At 43.7% G+C, this 27,886-nt stretch overlaps 1 protein-coding gene across 15 annotated transcripts in view; it reads left to right on the top strand.

Moving 5' to 3' along the window:
* The window catches only part of dlg1b (discs large MAGUK scaffold protein 1b), a 111,534-nt gene that overhangs the window by 25,012 nt on the left and 58,636 nt on the right, over positions 1 to 27,886 (top strand). Inside the window, exon 1 of one of the 15 annotated variants that reach the window (XM_084368680.1) lies at positions 6,183 to 6,458. The exons of 12 other annotated variants lie outside the window; for them this stretch is intronic. In XM_084368680.1, coding sequence (XP_084224806.1) covers positions 6,429 to 6,458 — 30 coding nt within the window. In that variant the 5' untranslated portion in view covers positions 6,183 to 6,428. Of the gene's footprint in view, positions 1 to 6,182; positions 6,459 to 25,569; positions 26,167 to 27,886 lie in introns of those variants that run through there. 2 more of the 15 variants (XM_084368689.1, XM_084368681.1) reach the window with 2 other exon arrangements.

Raw genomic sequence — 27,886 nt, 5'->3', positions numbered from 1 at the left:
GATTTGTTTTATTTTCTTTAAAAAGATCAAATTCAATTTGGAAAAAGTGTAAACTTTGTCCAGCGAATGATTTATTTTCAGAAGAATGGAGATAAAACTGAGACAGATTTCTTCTGTTTATGATTTGTTCTGTTTCAGTGACGCTGAAACTGCCAAGATCAAAATAAATAAAGTAAATAAATAAATGTCATTGAATTTATATATTCTGTATTCTTTCCCCTTTGCATTTTCCAAAATAATACATAAATAAATACATGAATAAAATGGTAAAACAAATGGAAGATTAAATGAATATTTTGATTGTTAATTTTGGCATTTTCAGTCCTCCATACCTGACGGACTCACATTAACGTTATATAAAGATTTTTGAAAGGGAAAAAAACAAACCGACAAACAAAGCGGATGCTGAAGGCAGCGTCGCTCTGAAAGAGGAAATATTTCTAGAAGACAAAACGTGACGACAGAATCCAGAATCTGACCGCTCGTGTTAAAATGCTGCGCTGCAGATATTTATTCTCAGCACTTTAATATTCAGCTCACAGACAGATGTGACTCATTGTTCTGACTTCATGTCCGTCTGCCAGATGTGCATCAGGTTAACTTCGGTTTAATCGTCTTTATGTTCTGGCTGCTTTCAGCCGCTCGGCAGGATTTCCTCTCTGGTTTCATGTTTTAATATTAGTAAAAGACTCCAGATGCAGCCGACTGGAGAAGAAACGCAGCGACGTGTTGAGGTGGTTTGTGCTGGTTCAGGGGGTCATGGTTCAATGTGCTTCATTCATTTTGGTTGATGTTGTCGGGTCTGAACAGTACAGCTCCGGTCCTCAGAGCCGACGGACAGAACCTGTAGATACAGAGTTTGTTCCTCAGTGTGAGATTCTCACTGACACATTAAATATCCTGTTTAATCTTCTGACTTGATCTTCTGAATATTTAGATTTCAGATCCAAACCGAATCCAACGTAACGTTTACACATAAACGTGTGTGAAACCCAGCTGCTGTGACTGTTGAACTGACTGCTGAGCTGCACCGAGCAGCTGAACGTGACCCGGCAGCCGGTCTCACTGTTGGTACAGTTTTAAACAGTGAAATGACCTTTAAATCTGGTCCAACACTGTCCTCGATGAACAACCTGGTAAATGTTATCAGTATTTTAATGTTAGAAAATTAAACACTGTTCATAAAACATGTGAATTACTAGTTTGTGAAATAATATCTAGAAAATGTAAAATTTAAAACACTTTTATTCAAAGTTTTATTGTGACGACTTCCGTACACAAGATATGTTAATAAACAAAGATGTGTGTAAAACTACAGAACCAACACTGTTGGACTAATTGTATCTAATTTACTAAATTCAGTTATTAATGTTGAACATAATATTTTCATCTAATTAATAAAAAAAATGAGACAGAGGTCATTTTTTGGGGGAAAAAAATATTTTCTGCAAAAAAACGTGACACTAATATTATAGATATTTCATTTATTTAAAAAAAATGGAAAAGTAAGAAGGAAAAGTGAGTTGAAAGTTTTTATACAGTAGAGATGCAACTAAATAATCCAACTGAATCAAATGAGAACAGATTGTTAATAATAAATCACAGTTATGTCACAAATTAAATCAGAATTCAGGTAATTACTGTAAACAAGTAACTATTTGAATAAATACACCACAAGTAACACTGACGATAAATGTTGCCATTGTTTGATTATAAGATGTGACATTAATTTATTTTGTTTATTATTTAAATCTTACTTTTAATTTTGTATTATTTTGAAGGGAAAATAAATATGTAATAAATTTGGAAATTAATAAATAAAATGTCATATTAAAAGTAAATAAAGAAGGTGATTAAATACAGACACAAATTCAGACAAAAATACCAATTTATGTCGCATCTTATGAATTAATTGATGCCAGCTTTGAATCTCGTTTTTGGAACTTTTAATGACATTTGGTTTGGACAGTTTCAGGCCTCCATATAAAGACAAACAGACGCTCAAACCAAACACAACGTTTGTTTGTAGCCTCCTGACTGCGGACGACGACAACGACGACTCAGACTCACTCGGAGACACTGGAGCTGTGCTGGTGTTCAGGACCTTCGTGGTGGTGGTTCATGTGGATTTCAGTTCTGGTTCTGTGCAGGTTTCAATCATACTTTGACTCTTTAGGTTGCTGTGTGTGTCTCCATGGTTTGATTTAACAGGCATCATCTCATGTGTTCATCTAAAGTTGTTAAGCAGAAATGACTGTTGGGTCGAGTTGTTCTGACCTGTTGTTGACCCGAGGCACGTCTGAGTGTTTGTACCAGCTGCAGTCGCCTTCGTTTGACTGTTAACAGGATATCTGATGACTCGACACTTCTGTTAACCAGGTTGTTATGAAAATGATCACTGTGAAGTTTGAACAGCATCATCCATCATTCACAGCTCTGTGTGCAGCAGCTGTGATATCTGCAGGCTGGAGTGAGAGCAGTCAAAGAGCTCACAGAAACATCTGGAAAGATTCATCTCGGGTTATAAAAGTTACACTAACGAGCTGCTCAGACCTGAAATCAACATCAGTCCTGAGCGATCACAGCGTTCAGCCCTCAGTCAGCTGACGTTAACCTGCGTCTGAGTGACCAAACCAACCCCTCCATCACTGACGAACAGACGCCATGTTTGACACAAAGACAGAAAGAAGTTCATGAAGAACATTTGCTGAATTCACAAAAAGGTCCAAATCAGTCAGAATCAGTCAGAGACAGAGTTTCACACAGTTTATAAAGTGTCTCCAACTCAACAACTCACTAAACTGACACATTTGTTAAGGGAGTCTGGGGACAAAGAAGTCGCCTATACTGGTTACTGTTTAGTGTGTTTGTAAAATGTGACATGTTTAGATCAATAAAATGTTTCTTCTTTCATAAATTGAGTGTAAATGGTGAAATCAGTGTAAACAGTGTGTTCAAACAGCCAAACTTCTTCATCTTCGTCTTTCTCTTCTCCTTCTCATCCTTCTCCTTCTTCTCCTCCTCGGTCTTCTTCTTCTTCTCTTCGTCACGTCTCTGCTTGTGTTCTGATTGATCTGATCTATGATGCATCTCATTCTCACCTGTCCACCTGTGATCAGATGACTCAGGTGGGATGTTTGTCAGCGTTGAAACTCCCTCAGCTGTTTGAACTGTCGAGTCAGACGGCTTCTTATTATCATGTCACATTATATGTTTGATGTCACAAGCTGATTCCTACACGCCTGCTTTAGTTCATGTCGTAGATGCAGTTGAAGTAAAGTAACGGTCGAACAGCACACTGTCCCTGCAGGCTGTCGTCTTCTCTGTGATGTCACCAGATGACTTCATGTAAAAGCAGGATTTTACAGTTGTAGTTGGTGGAGTCTGTTCATGTGCACAGTATGTCCGACAACAGTAACATTTTAATTAATGCGTTATTATAAAAATAAATAAAAACTCCCCAGAGGAGTAGTTTCATCCCATTGCATCACGCTGCCGTGATGACTGACTGAGGTGGACTCGCTGCTGAGTGGACGCTTTATGAACATCACATCGTAAAAACTGATCCGAGTCTCTGAGATCAAATAAAATCCTCCACATCAAAACTGCATCTTACTGCCGTTATTTACCCGCACAGCGTCCAGAACATCAGCTCAGAGGAGCTCAGCCACTTATTTAATCATTTCCTGACAGTGAAGAAAGTTTACACCTAACTCGATCCTACATGTAGAAACCTCACTAATAACATCAGAAAATGTTCTGACTGATGATGTCAACATTTCCACCGATATTTTAAAGGTCGTATTGAAAACAACTTTATTGTTACTATCAGACAGTAGAAGACAGAAGAAGGGACGCTGCAGCTGCTGGGACTGTCTCAGTGCTGCAGCTGTTCCTCTGTAGATGATATCAGCTGCTTCATACTGAGGCTTCAGCAAAGTAAACATGTTGGAGAAGAACTTCTGCTGTCTTAGATTTTGGCTAATGCTATCATTAATGCTAAGCTAATGATAACCGAGTGAGAGAAAAAGCAGAGCTACTGTATCTCCAGCGTGCTGATCAATGACGCACAGATGTTGATGCCTCGTCGTTCATGTAGGCACCTCGGTTTCTCTCCCTCTTCTCCTCTGTCTCCTCCATCAGCCGGCTTCTCTTTCCCTCACAGTTGTTCACGTTGCTCCACAGTTACATGGAGGAGACGGATTCCTTTGTGCTGTAATTGGACCTTCAGATCCAGCCTGGTGTCAGACTGGATATCACAGTGAAAGTGAGGTTAACAGCGACCCAGTCCAAACGTGGACGGGTCTTTTTCTCTGCAGAATCACACTGTGACATCAGTTTACTTCAGAATGAGTCGAACCAAAAAAAGTTGTCTGTTGTCGGTTTAATTAAAATGTTGTTACAATATCAGTCAGGACATTTTATTATTACATTTTATTACATTTTTCAGGAAACGATCACATTATTGGGTGCTGATGGGGAACGCTCTGAAGACACAGAGAGCAGGGACGTCAGGAAATCAAAGAATATAAAACAATAATTCAGTCGTTATCGTGACGTTTGACTTTTATTCCTGTGAGCGGGTTGATTTCGGCGGGAACAGGTGAGATGATGTTTCTCTCTGAATGAACTCAGATTTTCCGACTGTAGTTTTAGTGGTTACATCACTTCCTGTGGAGCGCTGAATGTTTAATGAGGAGGCATGAATGACACACCGTATGACGGCACACATGAGGGAGCAGCCACATGACGGCTGCATGGAGCTGTAAAATATTCATACTTGTGATTCCCACCCGCCCACGCTGCCTCGTCTCCTGCTGCTGCTGCGACACTCGCTCTTCCTCCTCCTCTTTCTCCTCCTCCTCCTCCTCCTCCTCGTCCTCGGACAGTTGGTGTTGAGTCATACATGTGATAACAGGCAGGCGAGTGGTGTGTTTAAAGTCCTGAATTTAGAGTACAAACTGAATCAGTGTCTGGACTCTGGAGCAGTCTGATGTCAGGTCGGACACATCGCAGCTTCATGGGAGAACACATGCAGCGCTCTGTGACATCATATCCTCATTAGAGATTAAATAATTAGCTGAGTGACAGAAAGTTATTAATCACTGGAGACATTGTGCTGGTTCCAACCTGTAAAGATCTGCTTTTCAATAAATGAAAAACTTCTGGTTCTGGACTTCAATTTAAGCTCTTGGTTGTTGTGACGGACATTTTTCACTAGTGATTACTTGATTTATTGAGAAAACGATTAGCAGATTCATTAATAATGAAAATAAATCTTCATTTTAGGCCCAATCATGATAATATGATCGTCTTGTGTTATTGTTCCAGTCAAATTAATGATTCTAAACCAGTTTTAAATAAACATCAAAGTATACAGCGAGCTGCTTATGTTTTGGTTTGACACATGAAGAGCTACTAAATCATTATATATATGTATGTATATGATCTCTGACTGTCCTCATCAGTCAGGTGAATTAATTCACACATTTGTTTACATATTTGTCATAAACATTCAACTCAAAAATAAATGAATGCAACACAAAGTTTTAATGAAGTGGATGAGGAGCTTTACAACACGTGTAATCATAACATATCTTTATTTTTAATAACTTACAGCACCACATTTAAGTCTGGATGTCCTGATGGTGAAGATGTGATGTTTAATGTTGATTGTGTCCTGCTCATTATTTGGTTTAATGTGATCTTCTCATGACATTCAGATGTGAAACACCTGCAGATGATTTTCTTCAGTTTCGTCATACAGTACAGGTATTTAAGTGTTGCCTTCACTGCTGTTGGAATATGTAGAGTTTTAGATTGGAGATCCACAAACAGCCTGATTTAATAGCAAACAGCACTGTGTAAATAAAACATGTCGCACTGACGCTCAAATGACAGATTCCACTTAAACAATAATAATAAACAGTTAATTGTAATATTATTGTAATATTCGTCCTGCGCTGCTGAACTAACGTGTCAAACACATGATGTCATTTTGGTTTTCTGACTTTGTTTTAAAGCTTTGGAGGTGTGGGCGCGTCACAGCAGTAGACATCTGTCGGCTTCAGTTACAAGAGTAATAGTACTCCGTTACTTACAGCTCAGGATCAGTTCAGTAAGTTTTAGAGTGGTTAGATTTCCCACAGCTCCTGAACGCAGCGTCAGACCGGAGGAGCGGGGCTCGGTGAGTCCTGCCCCCGCTGAGCTCCGGATACCGGGAGGAAGGAGGACCGGGGGAGGGATGAGGAGGCTCTCCGGTGGGCGCACACTCTCTGTCCGGTACACGGAGGCTGTCGGTCGGTGCGTGTGTGTGGCTGTGACGTTATTCGTGGAGACTCGTGAAGCCGCGAGCCGGAGCTCGCAGCAGAAGGGACAGCGCGCGGTGAGATGCTGATGTTCCCGGGCTTTACTCCCGGCTCGGAACGATGGACTGCATCTGTATTGTCACGACTAAGGTAACGCCAGAAGAACCGCACTAAACAGCGACACACAGACGGGGTAGAGGGCGGGTCTCCTTCAGCGTGAATCGGTGATAAATTCGGCGTGTGTGTGATTTTCTGAAGAGCTCTCGTTTTATCACAAATCTACTTTTAGACACGGTTCACCTCTCAGCCCTGTGATGTGTTCCAGCTAAAATAGCGCAGCTCACAGACGGAGGCTGGTTGTGAGATTAATTAGAAAAGTTACGTTTGTCTAAAAATACATGATATTTTATGGGTTATTTAAATGCCGAATTAAACAGAGCACTGTCGAGATATAAGGGATGCCATCCTCTGTTCCTCCAGCGGCGCGTTTCTACACACAAGTAAGGAATTGTTAATTTATCATATTTCTTAATGGTAGTTTGGCGTGTTTTCTCTTCTCATTCATTTAATTTACACTGGTAATATCTCTCTTTTAAGCGTTTTCTCTACACTACTGAAACATTACATAACTACTCAAATAAGGTGATGTAGTTTGACTTTACCTGCCTTTCACATGATCAGTGGTTTAGTCTAATCCCAGCCTCTGTATTGATAACTGATCAGGCTAATTAATTATCAGCCAGTTGTCAGTTTCTGTGGTGTAGACTTCCCTCTGTGCGTTTTAATCAACTTGCCCAATTAAAACATGATGATGTGACTAATGATGGAAGTTGAAAGCTCTGCAGCGGCCACATTACCCTTTAGTTTCTCTGATTATTAGTCACATTATCTGCCTCTATTCCTCCAGAAAAAGCTCATTTTGTTTAACGTGCTGTCGTCTTTCTGTGGCTGCCGTGTGTCATCAGCATTACCAAAGAAGGAAAACCTCCTTTTTCATCTCCCGCACATTTGTTCAGGCCAGGTGGGCGTCTTGAACAGGTGACCTTGTGCTTCTTGCAGGCTGCTGTGGTGACGGTGTCATGCTGTATGCGGGGCTCTCGAGCACACTGTTTCAGACTGGTGTCAGAAATCCTCTGACGGGCAGCAGCTGGAAGTGTTGCGATCAGGTCCGAAGGAGGTTTAAATGTTTGTAAATGGTTGAAGGTATCTCCAGTGGACAGCTGTGTGAGCTGTGTGGTCGTTTCCATGTGAATCCCGAAACATTCGGACTCGTTTCGTGTACAGGAGGACGCCCGGGACGGGTCGTTTAGCTGAGTCAGCTTCTCCCTTCACAGTTGTTGTTCACAGTTACAGTCTGAATGAATCAATCAATTCACATTTCACCAAAATCTGTCAGAACATTTCAACACCGCAGAAATCATTTTGATCACAGACCAGAGCCCTTTTAATGGAGATAACAGTGTGATTACTGGTACAGTAATACTTCTGACTGTGTCGCTGGACATGAATATATGATCATGTGTTTGTTTTGAGCTCTGGAAGCAGAAAGATCGGATCAGGAGCGCTGCTGTCTGATGCCAGGATGTGGACGTGACCTTTGTGTTGGTCTTTTTTCACTCTGTGTGTTTAAAGATGAAACTCTCACATCCAGTCTGAGTGTCTCTGCGTGTCTGTTTTCATCCGACGGTCGACCTTTTGTAATGTCAGCATGTTTAGCTCCGATTCCCTCGCTGTCCTGTCGTCTGACGGCTGACCGGACTCCGCGTTGGTGGGTTGGACAGGACTGAGCACAAGTTCACACAAGAGGCGAGATGTCAGAGCGACTGAGAAGCCCTTCAGTCCACACGGTCCTCATAAACTACAGTTTCTAACTTTGGTACATTACATTGAAAGATGATATTTAACACCACGGCGAAAACCTAACACGACATTAAGAGCAAAACATTTTAGGATTATATTAAAAGAGAACAACAGAATGAGCGTAGTGAACATTAAATCACTATTAAAATCTGTGTCTGTATCTGTGGTCGCAGGTCGAGCTGCGTGACTTCTCATTATTAGTGATCAAGGAGACAAACTGATATTTGGGATCGATGTTCTTAAGCACAACTTTCAGGTACTTTACTCAAGTTTTCTGCTCCTGTCTACTTCCACTGCGCTACATTTATTTGATACATTTAGTTACAAGTTACTTTGCAGATTCAGATTACTCTGTGTTTATAGGCCATTGATTGTGACGTGTGACCAATCAGATAGTGTTGTGGGCGGGACCGTGTGTGAGAGGATGATGCATCGGAGCCAAAGTAGCACATTTTGAAATTAGTTGATTTTACCAGCAAGAAGACAGAAAAATCACTGATAATCTAAAAATGCTGACTATGATAATAATCAGCTCCGTCTACCCCGAATCTTCAGATCATTCCTTTAATAATAATTTGACTGTGTGAACTTGCTTTTGCAAGAAGATAAAGCAGGAAAGCAGCTGGTACCGGACCGGTGTACCGATACTGCAGAAAATGATAATTAAAGCATATCAAATATTCAGAATCAGTATTCATCAAAAATTGAACAGCAGACTGAATCACAGACTCTGCAGCGTCTCTACAGGCTGACTGAGTCCAGGAGGTGTGAACAGGAAGACAACAGCAGTGTTTTCATTTACAGATTCATTCATTGAATATCCGATCCATCGTCCTGAAGCTCTTCAAGCCCACAGTGAAACCAGAAAACGTACAGCATGGTCACTTTCCAAAGAAAAACTTGGAGACCATTCTCGTATATTTCTGTGTTTCGATCAAAATATAAGGTTTTCACAAGCTGTTTCCTTGGCAACCCCTGAGAGTTTGACTAACAGCTGAAGCAGTCATTACAGTCCCATCAGGCTCTGATGTAATGCAAACATTGATCACTACTCCAGTAAACAGGACGGACCTTAGATATGACTTAAACTAGTCCGCTCAGCTCATTGAACCCTTCAGCTCGGCTGTTAGCCATAAAGCTAACGTTATGCTAACAAGACTCAAAGTAAATAACATTGCGTACGGTCAACAAACAGTAAATATAGTCGTTCTGCGCCGAGGTGACGTCTCGCGACTGCAGCCAACCCGCTACAAGCCCCGCCTCCTCAAATCTATACTCGCCTCGTGTCTGTGCAGGAAACCTGAGAAAGAGGTTTTTAAGTCGTGTGTTCAGCTCTCAGCACGTCTGCAGCTTCTGACTGAACCTCTCTAGTTTCTCTCGTCCTGTTTGTTTCAAACATCTGCTGAGTTTCATGTGTTCACTGTCAGCTGGTTCAGGAGTCGTGTTTACTTCCTGCTGCTGAAAACACAACGTTTCCTGTGATGCTGCTTCAAAATAAAAGCTTTTACATGACTTAACACTTTGTTAGCAGTGATTCTTTGTTTAGCACTGTGGGGATTGGGACAAGCACGTCGTTGGTTTAAGACGCACCTTCAAGCAGGTAGTTTTGTGATGGAAATGCAAATCCCTGCCGTGCCGAGTCAAACCGAGTAGAGCCAGGCCGGCAGATGTGATGAGAAACAGCATCAGTTACCCACTTTATAATCACTACGACTCTGAGTGTGTCAGTTGGTGTTCGTTCGACCTTTTCGGGCTGGACTGATATTTGGGGCCTACTAGTACTTCAACTGCCTGCTACTGCTCTTTATAGACTGACTTTCAGATATTTTGTAAAGAGCTCGACTGCTTTTGCAAAGTGTTTTACATCAAATGCTCCTCTTCTGCTCAACCAATCACAGCCTCTGAACACTCACCGTGTGTGTCATGTGACCAAAGTGGCAGATAAACCCAACAGGGCCTCCGACAGCGAGGAGGAAAATCCTGATGGTGATGTCGAGCAGGAGAGTGAGTGCTGTGATTGCCGCTCTGGTCTGGATGCTGATGTGGAGTCGGTGTCTGAGTCCTGGACCTCCTGCTGGTCTTGGATCAGATCCCTCCAGGCCTTCATCTCTTTCCTTAAATCCTGTTTCTGTGTACCGTGTCCTCGTCCTCCTCTGACCTGCTCCCTCTGCAGCCTCCTCCCTCAAAACTCTGCCTGTAAATACTCAACGTTCAGCTGGTGTGTGGCTGCTCTGACCTTTGACCCTCAGCCTTCTCTCTGTTGGTTGATCCGGTCGTAGTATTGTTGTAGGCTAACCAGATGTTAGCATCAGGGATTGACTGATATGGGTTATTTATCAGGACCGATATCGATTATCAGGGAGACTGATAACTGATATTTAGAGCGGATTTACATTTGCATTCACGTACCTTTACTCAAATGTACTCAATGTACTCAGAGCCACTGTAGCACATATTTAAATTAATTTGTTTTATTTTAATTGGACACAAAAAACAAACTGACAATCAGAAAAATTCAATTTTCTTAAATGTGAATATTTTCTGGCTTTGACATCAAACCTGAGGACGAAACACTGATCGACATTTTCACCACTTTCGTACTTTTTATAGATCAAACAACTAATCAATAAATCGAGGACCTAATCGACTTTTTTAGGTGAAAAAACGATCTAAAAACAAAAGACTTTCAGTTTCCTGAGTTATGAAACCGAGAAAAACAGCAAATATAATTAACACGTTTTATATTTTCCTTCAAACGACTCAACAGAACCATCAGAATTATTTTCTGTCAGCTGAGTGGTCGAATGATTGATTTGTAGGTGAAAAATGACGTCATTGATCATAAATAGAAATATTTTTCTGTGTCAGTTAAAGAGACAGACGCTGATGCCTCAGGGGACTTGAACCAACAACCTTCACGGTGCTCGTGTGTCTTCTCCCTGCAGTGCTAATCTACCCCCCCCCCACAGACAAGGTGTCAGAGCCTCAGGTGCAGAGTGTGTGTGTGTGTGTGTGTGTGTGTGTGTGTGTGTGTGTGTGTGTGTGTGTGTGTAGGGCAGCACCTCAGTGTTGGGACTATTTTCAGCTCCTTATTAAGCGAGTGCTGCAGCTCTGTGGCTCAGTCAGCTCAGTTTAAAAGGAGCTGCTCTGCTGCTGCTCACCAGTGTTTGGTGCAGCAGCCACAGTTAGCTCAGTGTTTGCTGCAGCAGCCACAGTTAGCTCAGTGTTTGGTGCTGCAGCCACAGTTAGCTCAGTGTTTGGTGCTGTTGCTACAGTTAGCTCAGTGTTTGGTGCTGCAGCCACAGTTAGCTCAGTGTTTGGTGCAGCAGCCACAGTTAGCTCAGTGTTTGGTGCTGCAGCCACAGTTAGCTCAGTGTTTGCTGCAGCCACAGTTAGCTCAGTGTTTGCTGCAGCCACAGTTAGCTCAGTGTTTGGTGCTGCAGCTACAGTTAGCTCAGTGTTTGCTGCAGCCACAGTTAGCTCAGTGTTTGGTGCTGCAGCTACAGTTAGCTCAATGTTTGGTGCTGCAGCTACAGTTAGCTCAGTGTTTGGTGCTGCGGCTACAGTTAGCTCAGTGTTTGGTGCTGCGGCCACAGTTAGCTCAGTGTTTGGTGCAGCAGCCACAGTTAGCTCAGTGTTTGGTGCTGCAGCCACAGTTAGCTCAGTGTTTGGTGCTGCAGCTACAGTTAGCTCAGTGTTTGGTGCAGCTACAGTTAGCTCAGTGTTTGGTGCAGCTACAGTTAGCTCAGTGTTTGGTGCTGCAGCTGCTTTATGGTTAGTGTGAACATGATATACTAACAGGTTTAATCTATACACACAACATCTGTGTGATAAACACACTTTAAACTGTGAGCAGCCTGAGAGCAGCTGAACATCAGTTAGTAGGTGGATCATCATCATCAGCTTCATTCTTTACTGCTGACTGGGACACAAATACAGGAACTGGAAACACTGACCACAGAGAGACACGCCCATTAAACACACGGCCATTAAACACACACACACACACACACACACACACACACACACACACACACACACACACACACACACACATTAAGGACACACACACACACACACACACATTAAACACACACACACACACACAAACACACTAAACACACACACACACATTAAAGACACACGCACACACACACATTAAAAACAAACAGCCCGAAGCAGCTCTTTCTTTCTTTCTTTCTTTCTTTCTTTCTTCTTCTTCTTCTTCTTCTTCTTCTTCTTCTGAGGCGTGAATGAGTCGTCTCCAGTTGAAATGACCACGGACAGAGCAGCAGTGGCTGATGGGAATGTAGATCAGCTGTTTACCTGCTGACTGACATTTCTTGGTAATGAGCTCCTGCTGTCGAGGCGTGACGACAGTGCAGCAGCAGTTTGATGCCTCGTGTGCTGATGGATGAACTGTTGGCTGCTCTCTGCTCGGTGGGAAAACGTCACTTAATTATTAATTAATTATTACAGGCTGCTGTAGCTGACGGCCACGCCCACTTACAGGATGAGACGTCGTTTAAAGCGTACGCTTTAAAAAAACGTCAGTTTAGTCAGGAGACGTGTCGTCACCGCCAGCCTCTGGGATGGTTATCTTTTATCATTTAATATTTTATATACATTTTTTTATATACATTTTTATATATACACATTAACACTTTTTTTTTGTATCTAGATTTATTCATTTTAGTTTGTAAATCTAGTTAATTTTATTCTTTTCATTTAGTTTTTGTGAAATTTTGCTAGTTTTTACAACATTTGAGGTTTTATAACTGATTCTTCTTTTGTTTATTGATTTTGGACAAAGTTCACATTTGACTCATTTTAAATAAATTTAGCATATTATATAATTTTATTATCATTTTACGTATTTAGTTAAATTTTTTTACACTTTGTTATTGAGCAACAATTCATTCAATATAGAACATAATGTAGATTAATGACATTCAGACGTGTGTCTGTTCTAATAGGAATTGAAATGATATAAATAAAGGTCACAATGGTGATCCTCAGTTTGCTCTGTTGGATCAGCTGATCAGAAACTTCTGAGCCCAAAATATCGAGCTCTGCTTCGTTCTTCTTCTTCTTCGACTTCTTTCTTCTTCCTCATCCTCTTCCTCCTCTTACGAGTTTACTAAAAATCATAATAATAATAAGAAGAACTATGTTGTCTGTCTTTTATCATGAGGAAGAGTAGAAATACTTAATTACCCACCTCCCCTCGTTAATATGAGTCCTGTCTGAAACGTGAGTGTGTTGTATGTCACACGAGTGTGTGTTGTGTGCGACACAAGTGTGTGTTGTGTGTCTGCAGTGTGACTGTAACAGTTATTGTTTACACTGTAGAGAAGTCATGTGATCACGTCTCATGTTGAGCTGAAGTCCAACTGTGACGACAGAAGCTCCGACCAGGAAGTGAAACAATCCACCAAACTATCAGCCGAACACACGACCTGCTCTGAGTGACGTGTGTGTGTGTGTGTTTGTGTGTCTGTGTGTTTGTGTGTCTGTGTTCGTGTGTGTGTGTGCGTGCGTGTGTGTGTGTGTGTGTGTGTTTGCTGTAAGAGGCTGATGTGCCCTGAAGGAGGACACAAGCCAAGAGGAGCATCCATGCGTATTAAACACACACACACACACACACACACACACACACACACACACACACACACACACACACACACACAGCAGGCTGCCAGCAGACTGCAGGGAGGTGAGGAGAACAGAAGGAGAGGTTAGAGAGGAGGAGGAACAGAGAGGATGCTGGGAAGGCGTGGGCGGGGCTCTCAGATGAAACAGACAGGAAGGAGGAGAGGTTGGAAATTGCCTCTTTGTTCAGTGTACTGTCTGGATGTTGTGACCTTTGACCTCCAGTGATGATGTCACTTTTTTTTGTTTCTGAGGACAAGCTTGAAGTTAAATTGGCAGTTTTCCAGAGGGAGTTCTGTATTGGGTTTGTCTAACGAGATCTCTGGTGACTGGAGTTTGTTCAGAAGTGAACACTCTTCAGTTAAAGTAGAAAACCTTATTTAACGGGAGGATCTTGTTTTTTTGGATCATCGTCTGATGACTCATTATTATCAACTTAAATAACTTAAACAATCTGAAAAAAGGTCCCAGCAGCTTCCTTGGGTTAGTGTCGGGGGTTAACATGCAAGTTTAGAGCTGCGACAAATAATTCATCCATAAGTTTTCAATTTTTAAATCAGCTGCCAAATATTTTTATCATTAATTTATCAGTTTGATCACTTTTTTCTTTAAGGAGAGGTTTTAAGTTAAATTGGCAGTTTTCCAATGGGAGTTCTGTGTTGGGTACATCTGGGTCATTGAATGGTCGTTTGCCTCTGGTTTTATTATTGTTTGCAGCCATAATGAACAATAAGCTGTCGCTCGTTAACTCCCTCAGTCGAAGCAGTGAAAGCATCTTTGACTGTTTGACTTAGAAACAGTTTCTTCAGTTTCTTTTATCTCCACATATCAGACCTGTTGATGGTCTCCTGGTGATCTCCTGTTGGTCTCCTGGTGGTCTCCTGGTGATCTCCTGTTGGTCTCCTGGTGATCTCCTGTTGGTCTCCTGGGGATCTCCTGGTGATCTCCTGTTGGTCTCCTGGTGATCTCCTGTTGGTCTCCTGGTGATCTCCTGGTGATCTCCTGTTGGTCTCCTGGTGATCTCCTGTTGGAGGTTGTGTAGTTAACAGTGTTGGGTTGTCGTAGTTGTGAGTGTGATGGTTTCCTCTGCAGGCGTTTCGACAGCAGAGCGATTTTCCCTCCTCTTCCTCCTCTGATCCTCTGGTTCCCCCGGGTCTCTGCCTCTCTAAACTCTGCATTGGTATTCATGCTGATGGAGAACCTCTGTGGTTCTGCTGCATATTAAACTGAGCTGTCATGTCTGCAGCGGCCTGCGCTCGCTCTGTGCCACGCTGAATAATGGATTCCTCTTTGTGTTTCTGTGGCTTTTAGCAAGAGAGAGATGAGAGACACACGGAGAGATAAAGAAATGTGAATTTTGTTAACATGATCCGTTTTCATCAAAGCGATCCTTTATGGAGGAGAACGTTTGATTTGAAGTGAATGTTAGCTTGAATCACTGAATCAGCAGGACAGTTCTCAGTCTGCTCTTCTGTCTCAGCTAACCTCACTTTAACTCTGTTTTACTTCGCTGTTAATGAAAGAGTCCACACGCAGAAGACAAATGGTTGTGTGAAGATGAAGGAGGTGCAGTCGTGCTACTTGATCTTGTGGTTGGTCGCTGATGTGGGTTCAGTCCCTACACCAGCGTCAGCGGCCGATGTTTATCTGATGTGTGTCATCAGTTTTGCGCTGTGCAACGCTGCCTCGTCCTCCGACCCTGAACGTGTCGTCCATGTGGAGTTTAGTTCCTCGTCTTTGTGTCCTGCTCACAAAGCGGAGAATAAACAACAACCAAGGCTCGATGAAAGGGTTAGCTTCAGGGTTAGGTCACAATTTGATTCATTTTTTTTAATGTAATGATTTAATTAAAATGTAATAACCTAAATATTTCGCCTGTCAACTGGGAGCAAACTGTTCAACACAAAAACCAAATAAGAGTCTCTGGATGTCTGAAGGGAACTTAACTCTCAACCAGACTGTTGACGTCTGGAGTTTGCCGGCCGGAGCGTCTCTGCAGCACCGCCGTGTTTTACTTATAACAGTTTATTATATGATTTCACCTCCCTGAATATCACACGAGGCACTTTTTCAGGTTTCTATAATATTTTGATCAAAGCGTTAAATGTAACGTAATAACCAGACTTTATATCTGTGAACAGACACCCAGTTCTTCTTGTTCTGTTGCGTCTGCTGCCCCCGGTGGTCGACGTGTGAATCATTTCCAACACAACGCTGACACCAAATTAACCAGGACTGAAATCTGTTGGATTATAAAGTTTATGAACTAAAGTGCAAATTAAATACAGAAGTCTACGTTGTGATGTGTCTGAGCCTGAAACGCTCTCGGAGCAGTTTGTTGGTTCATTTTTTCAGCCCGCCGTTTCCTTTTCCTCGCCGGCAGCTTTGTTTCCATGCGGCCTCTCGTGAGTCGAGCTCTCTTTGTGTCGACGGCGGCTGTTGTCGGGACAGGAAGTGCTCGAAGTTTAGATTGACTTGGTTGCTTCAGATCACAGAGCTCTGACTTCCTCTGCCTTCGCTGTGCTGAGAGCTTTTTAATGTGCCACTTTCCCCTGAAACCTGCAGCCTGGTCTGATCTCAGGTCAGACGGTTTGATCTGATCTGATCTGAGCTGATTGATTATGTCCAGTCCATATTCAGAAATCCTGTTTTTCTGTCTTCCGTCTGAAGATCTTGTGATTTCTGGTTACTATGACTCCGAGCAGGGTCGATCGATCTGATGGTTTTGGTTTGTAATCGATCCCGAAGGCGTCAACAACCTCCATTTCCCGTGAATCGTAGCGATCGCTGTATCTAACGTCGTCTCTCTGCTGTTTCCAAACTGGACATAAGATCATCGGCTGGCTGAGCTACACTACCTGAACAGGTGAAGTAGCTTGATGGCTGCTGTGTGGACGAATCACTTCAGGTGGTTTTTGGGTGACATTTTATAAACAGCTCAACATGAGTCACAGCTGGCAGCGTGGTGAGTGAGGAGCTTGTGCCACGAAGACACTATATTTGATGTAGTATTGTGTTTTAATGGGTCAAACAAAGAAGAAAGTCAAGAGAAACTCCCCGTCTACATCCGGGATCAGTACTGTAACTATCTAAATGTTTCTGCCAGATTGTCCACCACATTGATACTCTCAATTATGATTTTTATTTGAATTAGCCCTGAAGTGGTTAGATTAATAATGAATTACTTGTTTTACATTTTAAGCAAAACATTAACCCTCCCAGATCCAGACGGCCGCTGGTGGACTCATGTGAAGCAGTTTCTCAGCTCTTCAGCTCTCACACTCGTCGAGCTGCTTCAGTTGTTCATGTTCAGTGGATCATATATTTCTCTGAAAAAGTCACTTTCTGTTCTGATTTAATAACCTGGCAATGTATCCACACGGTCAGTGAATGAAAAGAAGGATTACTGTTTAAAACACTGAGGATGATATATAATTAAAACTGCAAGCAGTGATGAACGGGCCCTCGCCCCCCCACGTACGTTGGGCTGTGGCGCCTTCGGAGGTCTGTGCGCCCAGATGTGTGCTCGCCCTCTGCCTGTGGAAATGTCCTGCCTAAATGCCAGTGTAGTTACATGATCCCACACTGATTTTGAATCTATTGATCACATGACCTGGAAGCTATTGAGCTAAAATGCTAATATTTGCTAAAAATGCTAATATTTGCATATAAAAATTAATAAAAAATATTTACAGATGTAAAACGTAAAAACAAGAGGCGTATCTCATGCAGCCAGTGTAGTTACATGATCCCAACATGATTTTGAGTCAATTGATCACATGACCTGGGAGCTATTGAGCTAACATGCTAATATTTAAGTATAAAAATTAAGAAAAAATAATAAATCAAAACTGCAAGCAGTGATGAACGGGCCCTCGCCCCCCCACGTATTTGGGCTGTGGCGCCGTTGGAGGCCGCGCCCAGATGTGTGCTTGCCTGTTGCCTGTCGAAATTTCCTACCTTAATGGGATACTTGTCAGACAAAACACAACAGTGACATCTTCAGTGCCTTCCAGTGGGTGGCGCTATAGATATGACACAGTATTGATGCAGAGACGTATTCAGGGTGAGCTCCTCTACATGTGTGAGCAGTTTGATGCAGATGGGCAAGTGTATGTTGAAGTTATAAGGACTTCCTGTGTGATGGCGAAGGATCACAATTGACCGCACGGCCACGCCCACCAGGTGTAACACAGGCTGTGGAAGGTCTGAGGATGCTACTGAGTGAATGTGAAGTCTGTGGTGTTAAATCTGTAGGACGAGTTAGTGAAAGTATGAGACTTAGAAATTGGGATCGCACAGAATGACTTCATGATAATCCGAGAAAATTGTCGCGGGGAAAAACAACGTTAGGTGGCGCTATGGAGCCCCCTGGCAACACTCACCCCCAATAATTTTGAATTCAGATAGCAGCACACCAATGTGACGTTTGTTCCAAGTGTGGTGAGTTTTGGGGCATGTTAAAGGCTCCAGATATGCAGTCGAGTGGAAGGAAAAAGAAGAATAATAAATAATCCTTACAGATACAATAGGTCCTCGCACGAGATTCGTGCTCGGGCCCTAACAAGTAGCTGTAACTTTCTTATTGAAGGTCAGATGGAGACAAAGATTCATACAGAAGTCTGAAACATCCAAATACTCTCTGATGTTTTTAGATCAAAACTAAATTACTAACTAACTTAGTTAATAACTAAACTAAACTAAACTAAACTAATTGTTCACTGTCATTTCTAAAAAGTGGTAAATTCTCAGACAAAGCAGATGAATCGAATGATGTTTGGCTCTTAATGCTGACTGAAGAACTAAATACGATGATTTCAGATGATTTCAGATGATTTCAGATGATTCCCTCCAATCAGTCAATAAACGATGATTACATTTCTCATTTATTTCGCATGAATCGAAGTCATTCGTCCTCACAGTGAAGCCTGTAAGCACCGAGGATTCTGGGTAGGGAGTGGCAGTGAAATGCTGCAGATTTGAAGGCGAAGCTGATTTTGGCTGAAGTGGCTCTGATGTACCCACACTCCCCCCTCCCTCCCCCACCTCAGGGCGACGCCTCGCCATCTGGGTGGACTCAGAGACAAGAAGTCCCTGCCAGACTGTCCTGTGGGACGAAAACACACAAGCAGGCGTCGTCAGACTGTAAACAGCCCGCCGTTACAACAACAGAGGGGGCGTGGTGTCAGGTGCAGGTGGGACATGACATACGACCCAGAGAGTCCAGTTTGAGGAACAGATCTGAGTTCAGAGGTTAATCAGACGGATTTATAATAACCGACAGGTAGCACATGATGGTAAACAGTGGACATATCTGGATAAAGGACTTTTCTTTCTTTGGTATTAAAGAGTTCTGGCCCGATAGAACAACTACTGTTTGTTCTGTGTTCAACAAATCTGTATTGAAATAATTATAAAAGGAAACTCTGCGCCAAGACCGAAGAGATCTGCTGCTCACAGCTTCTGTCCGTCTGCACTCTAAGTGGACTGAAACTCACCGTTACTGCCTCAAACACCATGTTACAGATTATTACAGATTATTACAGATTACACGAGAGCCATAATTTGGATAAAAGTTCATCACCATCACCCCAGTGTTTACTCTCATCCGTCATGTTTCAGCATCAACTCACCAACTCGTGTGATAATTTAGTCCGACTGTCTGATTTGTTGTTCTGACTTGAGGGAACGTTCTCTTGAATTTCCCAGCTGGAAAACAGCAGCTCCCATCACCACTGACGGACTGAAACAGCCCCGCCGGGTTTGAAAGTGTCGACAGAGACTTGGAACAAAGTCAGCCAGCTAGCTCTACTGAGGAAGCTAAGCTAAGAAAACGTCAACAACAACAACAACAACAGCAGCAGCAGCGACCTGCAGACAAGAAACATCACTGCCACAAATTGAACCGAGTGTCTTTGGTTCATCTGACTGAGCTGGTTTATTAAGAAAATAATAAACAGCACATGAAGACGGTACGTTAGTGCTCCGTGCAGCAACAAACTTTAATTTTCTCTCCGACACGTCACAAACAACAACAACAACACTGAGGGGAGACACTACTGTATTGTGCTCTGTGGTGGGCGACAAAAACCACGATGTTCATGTCAGTTCATCAGTTCATCAGTTCATCAGGCCAGACCTAATTAAAATAAACACTGGTTGCAGCCTTAACAAATGAAAAGGCTTCACACTTGCCTCTTGTTGTTTCTGAATGTGTATTCCTGTTAAAAGCTGATAATTACTATTACTACTAACATTTTAGTTTAATATCAGTCAGTATAAAATACGTGAGATTAGAAAGTATTTTCCTTGTCGTCGTGGATTTATTGTATTATTCCTCCTGCTAACTGAGGGGAAAAACAGAAAACATGGAGAAAGCAGAAGAAGAGCTTCTCAGACTGAGATCAGCTATGAACTGTGTGATGGTGTGCTGCCCCCTGCTGGACATGTGCAGGCTGTGTCTGCACATCTTCACTGGTTTCACTGGGATTTACAGTTTAGAGCGTTGATGTTTGGATTCGGCAGCGACTCTGTTTATAATCTCTTCATCACTTGTTGCTGTTCGAACTTTAATGTAGAGCATGTTGAGTTTCCCTGAGGTCACGTTCTGGTTCAGTTCTGAAGTGGAGACCACAGATGAAAACGTTCGAACCACAACTGAAGTTCAGTTGACTCAGGTTCTGTTCTCCAGTTCAACAATCAGGTACTTTACTTGAGTATTTCCATTTTCTGTTACTTCGTACTTCCTCCAAGATAATATGTCATCTGCACATTTCAACATCAACATCAGAACACTGAAAACAAAAAAGACTTGATGTCAGTAATCCACTGGTGATGTCAAAACTTTCACTCGAGATCATATTCAGGAACAAAATAACGACAAATACAGAAATGAAAGCGATCAGGTGTTGTAAAGATCCGACAGGTAGGAAGTGACGGCGTCTCACCTCCACCTGTCCTGTCTGAACGAGGCTCTCGAACATTTCATTAAAACATCACTGCTTCATATTTTGAATGTAATATTTTATCATTTATAAAACAGGAAACATGAAAGACATTTTCAACATAAAAGAAAAACAGCGCAAGGATTTTCCTGTTGGGGTTGTGTGTGGAGGAGTCCAGCAGGGGGAGCCACTCCACAGCTGTGAGCTGTAACACAACACGCTGACCTGAGAGAAATGAAGTAGAAATGATTAATGATGGTTTATATGAGACTCAGGTGACCACAGTGTGTCCAGCTGACTGAGACACACCGCAGACGACAACAGCATCCAAACCACAACACTGCAACAACATGCACACATGCACTGTCACCTGACCCACAGCCAGCAGGACCCGGGTCATATCAGGTCCACCTGGAGACATACACACACACACACACACACACACACACACACACACACACACACACACACACACACTAGTCCAGAGTGTGTGTGGTGAGCGATGTGTAAAAAGCAGCAGAGTAAATTTAGAAGGAGGCCGTCACATCTGAACCTGTCAGCTGTTATCACTGTCACTGCAAACACTCAGTCTGCACTGCTGGACTGCACTCACTGTGTGTGTGTGTGTGTGTGTGTGTGTGTGTGTGTGTGTGTGTGTGTCTGTGTGTCTGTGTGTGTCTGTGTCTGTGTGTGTGAGCCTGACTCAGGCTTTGATAATGAGGCGCTCAAACAGCAGCACACCCCGACTGAAGCTAATTGGTGCAAACTGTCCAAAATGTAATTCAGTCTAACAGAAGCTTCATGTGAGGCTCGTCCGTCTGTCCGCCGTCCGTTTGTTCACCGTCTCCTCGTTGTTGTTCAGTTTGAGAAGCCTGTTCAAGTGTAGAAATCAATGCAAAGTAAAACAAAAAGAGACAAAACAATGAAAGGAAACTTGACTTTAGTTTGTTCGACCTGCTCTTTTTACAAAACATATCCTGCTTTGACCACGAGGTGAACATGGAGGACTGAATACAGGAAATAAATAATGTGACGTTTAATGCTCCAAAAATAATACAAAGAAAAAGTAGGCATTACTGATCTAATTAATAAAACGTGACTTAAACTGGTATTTCTTTTTTAATTTGCTTCTCTATTAATTGATTTATTTATAAATACAGAGTTGCAAGTAAGTTACAATAAGCCTCCACGCGGGGATGTCCCTCCGTCCCCCGTCCCTCCGTCTCTCCATCTCCCTCCGTCCCTCTGTCCCTCCGTCCCCCGTCCCTCCATCTCTCCGTCCCTCCGTCTCTCCATCTCTCCGTCCCTCTGTCTCTCCGTCCCTCTGTCCCTCCGTCCCTTCCTTGTGAACACGACATCTCAAGAACACCTCGAGGGAATTCCTTCAAGTTTGGAACGAACGTCCACTTGGACTCAAAGATGAACAGATCAGATTTTGGTACACGAGGGTGAAGGTCACTGTGACCTCACGGCGTCCCACAGAGAGCTGAAGCCCCGCCCCTTCCTGTTCCCCAATACGTCATTATGAGCAGATTTATTGCGATGTTCATCTTGTTTACGAGCTTTTCTTCCCAGCTGGCTCCATGTTGGTGTTGGTGACGTGTGTTGATGAGAAGACGTAGTTCACTGAGCGCTTCGACACAAAACTACATGACATTTTACTTTAATTACCACAAACTGACACAGGAAAATGATTTTAAACTGAAGATGGACTTCAACATTACAACATCTTTCTGAAATAACATCCCGTGAGGTCGACAGGAAGCGGCGTGACTTAGGCTTCGTAACTTCTTCACCTTTACATCTCAAAACACATTTCTGGCCATAACTCAACAGATCAAATAATAAGAGTGACAAAAATATAATTAAATGACGAAGTGAAGACATTTTTTATCCAAACGGTCAAAGGTCAACTTCTGCAGATGTTCTGGCCTTTATTAACGCCACAACTTGAACTAGTCATCCAACACTTTAAGATCAGGCTGTAATGAACGCTGCAGCCTCTAGAGGGCGCTGGCAGAGACCTGAGACTGTTGCTTCTGACTGGACGTCCGTGATTTGATGCTTTAAAGTTGTTGTTCATTAGATCCGAAGCTCTTCTGTTGTTTTTACGTCTAATTTACAGTTTACCCATCGAGTTTTTATCTGTTTTTATATTTCGGTGTGATGGCTTTTAAAGAAATGAATGAGTCTGTCGCACGTGGTTTGAAATGAGCAGCAGCGTGATTATAAAAACGTTATTTAAAGAAAACGGCTTCAACGTGATCTGATGGACAGAAACAGAGAGCTGCTTCTTCTTCTCTCCTCCTCACTTCTCACATTTCCTTTCATCTCCTCCTCACCCTGAATGACTAACACACAGAGACAGACTGTGGGTGGATGTGTGTGTGTGTGTGTGTCTGTGTGTCTGTGTGTGTGTGTGTGTGTGTGTGTACAGAAACAGACCAATTAAAAGCCGGCAGAGAGACGAACAGATGAGAGAGACGGAGCGACTCTCTCTGTTCTTTCTGTCGTCAGTCTCAGGAGGAATCTCTCGGCTTCCTGACGTCTCCGCCCAGGACGAGATCCGCCTCGTTATCACACACACACACACACACACACACACACACACACACACACACACACACACACACACAGTCATCAGATAGGTGGTGTTTCCTGTCTCAGAGGTCGTCCCCCCCGTTCAGTCTGCAGAGGTTCACTAACTTCTCGTGGTTTTTTGTTTTGTTGTTTTTTTGTTAAATGTGCGTCTTTGACAAACAACAATCACTTCTTCAGTTAACACCAAACAAACGATCTGAAACAGAAGTGAAGAGGTGATCGATCAGCACAAAATAATCACCATCTTCTCTGATATTGATCGCTGGTTAAGCTCGGTCGTAGCTAACGTGATCACTATTAATGTGAATATTCAAGTGTTGAAGTTACCTGAAATCAACAACGCTCATGTAATATTCAATATTTATATGTATTATTATTATTTTTAATATTTCTCTTAACATTGTTGACAACAACATGGTAATAATCTCTGCACCATTCATAATCATCAAGGATGACAGTATTTATTTTACATCCAGTTCTTCTAATATTAATCTAATATAACGTCATCAGGTGTAACTGTTGATGTAATCTGTGGGACTGAACACAGTCGGATGTTTCATCAGCTGAACACTGAATCGGTTTAAAGAGAAAATAATTGTCGGATTTGTCAATAATGAAAATGAAAGATTTCAAACCAGTCCGCTGACAGGAAGTGTCCTCGTCTCCATGTCTGTTGTTGTTATGCACATCAGGGAGCGGAGCTGCAGGAAGTTGGTTCACAGCGAGTCTACATAGTTTTATTTTGGCGGGGCAGCTGTGAGCTGTAGTGATGCTGAAGGAGGAAACACAGGTGGGCTCTCAGGTGCTGAGGTGTCGTCAGGTGTCTGAGGACACGAGCTCTGACCCGTCAGACGTTTGTGTGATGATTTAGTTTGTCGATAAAGATTTGAAAGATGATTCGAAGACGTTTTGAGCGAACGGGACCGATTCTACAAAAACTCTTTCAACACGACGTCTGAAATCATTTTATCAACACGATGCAGGCCACGCCTCCTCTTCATCCTCTCCTTCTGTCCTCCTCTTCTTCGTTCACTTCATCCTACTGAGTCCTCTTCATTTGAATAATCCTTCTCCTCTTCCTCTGGTCCTCTACTTCCCCTTCTCCTCTTCCTCGTCCTCCTCTTCTTCATCTCTCCTTTTTTTCTATTTTTCTGTCTCCTACCTCTTTTGCTCCTCCTCTTCCTCTCTCCTCTGGTGGTCAACCCTTCTCTTCCTCCTCCTCTTCCTCCTCCTTTCCTCCTCTGTCTTCCTCTTCCTGCCTTCTTCCTTCTCCTCTTTTTTCTGTCTGTCTCCTCCTCTTCCTCTCCTCCACATCACTGACTCTGTCCTACATCACTCTACCTTCCCTGAGGATACACCCCCACTCTCTCTCTCTCTCCCTCTCTCTCTCTCTCTCTCTCATTCCTCTCTCTCTCTCTCTCTCTCTCTCTCTCCTCTCCCTCTCCCTCTCTCTCTCTCTCTCTCTCATTCCTCTCTCTCTCTCTCTCTCTCTCCTCTCCCTCTCTCTCTCTCTCTCCTCTCTCTCTCTCTCTCTCCTCTCCCTCTCTCTCTCTCTCTCCCTCTCTCCCCCTCTCTCTCTCTCTCTCTCCTCTCTCTCTCTCTCTCCCTCTCTCTCTCTCCCCTCTCTCTCTCTCCTCTCCCTCTCTCTCTCTCCCCTCTCTCTCTCTCTCTCTCTCTGTCTCTCTCTCTCTCCTCTCCCTCTCTCTCTCTCCCCTCTCTCTCTCTCTCTCTCTCTCTCTGTCTCTCTCTCTCTCCCCCCTCTCTCCCCTCTCTCTCTCTCTCTCTCTCTGTCTCTCTCTCTCTCCCCCCTCTCTCTCTCTCTCCTCTCCCTCTCTCTCTCTCTCTCTCCCTCTCTCTCTCTCTCTCTCCTCTCCCTCTCACTCCCTCTCTCTCCTCTCTCTCTCTCTCTCCCCTCTCTCTCTCTCCCTCTCTCTCTCTCTCTCCCCTCTCTCTCTCTCTCTCTCTCTCTCTCCTCTCCCTCTCTCTCTCTCCCCTCTCTCTCTCTCTCTCTCTCCCCTCTCTCTCTCTCTCCTCTCTCTCTCTCTCTCTCCCTCTCTCTCTCTCTCTCGTTCAACCCTCCTCGTTTCTGATGAGTCATGTGACCAACCTCTTCCCCCCCCCCCCCTCCCTGGAGAACAATCACACCCCCACAGAGGAAAGCTTAACACACTCACACACACATGCACACACACACACACACGCGCACACACACACAGCGCTCGCTCGCCCCGGCTCTCATCATCATCACCACTCTATCAGTGTAGAGAGAGAGAGGGAGAACGCAACAGGGAGAGAGGAGCAAAACGAGAACGAGGGAGAGAGGAGTCGAGGCGAGCGCCTGAGAGGAGGTCAAGAGGGAGAGGAATATATTCTACCAGAAGAAGAAGAAGAAGGAGGAGGAAGAGGAGGAGGAGGAGGAGGGGTCAGCGGAGAGGAGGAGGGGGGAGGTTCTCCCTGAATGAAGGAAGAGCTCTGGGAGTCGTTTCCTCCCCGCCGCGATGGAGCGACGCGAGGAATGAGGGCGGATGGTGAGAGCAGGGAGCAGCAGCAGCAGTGGAGGAGGAGGTGGAGAGGATGGAGGTGGAAGCGGAGGAGGAGGTGCAGGGGGAGCCACGGCCGGAGCCGGGCGGCGCGGGAGGAGCCGGCAGCGCTCCCGGAGGAGGCGGCTGTCGGCCAACTGCCCCGGCTCCGACAAGATGTCCCCCGGCACGAAGAAGAAGGTGGATTGTTTCTCGCCCATGCTGTGCCACTGCAAGGTGGCCTGCACCAACAGCACCATCTCCCTCATGTTCGGCTGCAAGGTGGGTGGAAACATCTGGAGCGCCGCTGTGAGGGAGGTCCTCAGCTGAGGGGGGGTGTGAGGTCACAGCCGGGGCGTCGGGTTCGGTTGTTTATCACAGTGTAGAAGCTGAAGTCCGAAACTACCTGAAACATCTCACTGAAGGTAAACTTCTGCTTTGTATTCTGAGTACTGTGAGTAATCAGAGTAAATTGAGTGTAACAGAGGTGAAGTCCCGCCCCCTCCGGTTTCCCTCATGGGACCTTTTTACCAGAAATAATCACGTGGTTCACGACGAGAAACTAATCTTTTTTTGATTTTTCGCTTGTGTTCATCAAATTTAAAATGTTGCTAGAAAGTTGCAGTTTGTTACAAAGATAATAAAATATAACTGAGTGTTAGTGAAACCACATCGTCTCGCTCGGTATACGTCAACGTCAACTCCAACATGGCCGTCACCTCGGCACCAGAAAAGTATTAGAAAGTTCAAAATCTCAACAACTCTCACCGAACTCAGACAGAAGAAATGAGTGTTAACCGTCACTCACACGCCTGCTGTGTAAGCTTTCTAATGAGATTTTCACTTATTGCTTATTTTGTCTGTTTGTGATCAGATCACAAAGATGAAACGAGAATATTTGTTTGTTTTTTTGCTTAAAAACTGACTTCAACGATAAATATCGACTATCGACTGATCAGGTAATCGAGTAATCGTTTCAGCTCTTATCAGTATATCTTGAGCGCTAAAACACGACGGTCCAACAACTGAAGAATGAGCCGTCGGGTTTTGTTTTGGTGGTTTTGGAGGAATAATACCTGAAGTTGGATCAGAGAACAAATCTGAACCAGTTAGACTAAAATTTTGTCCTTTGAAACCCTGAAGATGCCTAAAAACACTGAACTAAATCTGAGTATGTAAACGTGACGATGAAAGCAGTGAGTAATCTGGTAATAATAACCAGAACATCATTAAAATAACGGATGCTTCTGTCTGCTCGTGCTGCTTTTTGATTTATAAGAAAATCCCAAATATATTCTTTCAGTCAACTCGAACATCATGTTGAGCGACTGAAAGCTGACGGTTTGGATCCACCAGCACCTGAACACCGACGCTCCATCACAGCTGCTGCAGTGTCGTGAGGGAGACGTTGACCTCAGCATCAGCATCATTTTGATTTCTGCAGCTTTGATTTGATGTTTTCTGGACTGAAATATTGAAAGTGAAACTGTTTCCAGAGCAGAGATGGACGGACACTGAACATGAAAAGAAGCAGAAATCGAACCTGTGTGGGCGACACTGAGAAACCCTGCAGGGCAGCGAGCGAGCCGCGATCACAAAACGTTTCAGTCAGACTCTTAAATCGACCAAAATTCAAACCAGGTTCTGCTGTAGTTGCCTGTCAGACGACAGCTGAGGGGGAAGAAGCCCTGTTAACCGGTCGTCACTGAGCGGCTGTGTTTACTGTTTGACCTGACGCGTCACGATAGGCCGCCCGAGCCGCCTGTCGTCTCTGCTTCACTGAACCGGCCAATGGGAGGCTGTGATCGCAGCAGCGCTGAGGCGCGATTGGCTGTCGGGCAGCGTCAGTGGCAGGCTGGCAGGCACGTGCATGTGTGGTCAACATGTGCTCTGCAGGGAAACACCAACGAACCAACAGCACACATCACATGAGAGCTGCTGATGGAGGCTGAATGAAGCCTTCACACAGTTTACAGTGGAAACACTGACGGAGAGCAGCGGC

Source organism: Pagrus pagrus (genome assembly GCF_965226575.1).
Source record: "Pagrus pagrus genome assembly, chromosome: 12".
NCBI classification, from domain to species: Eukaryota; Metazoa; Chordata; class Actinopteri; order Spariformes; family Sparidae; genus Pagrus; species Pagrus pagrus.
This window is presented reverse-complemented; position numbering and strand designations above follow the sequence as displayed.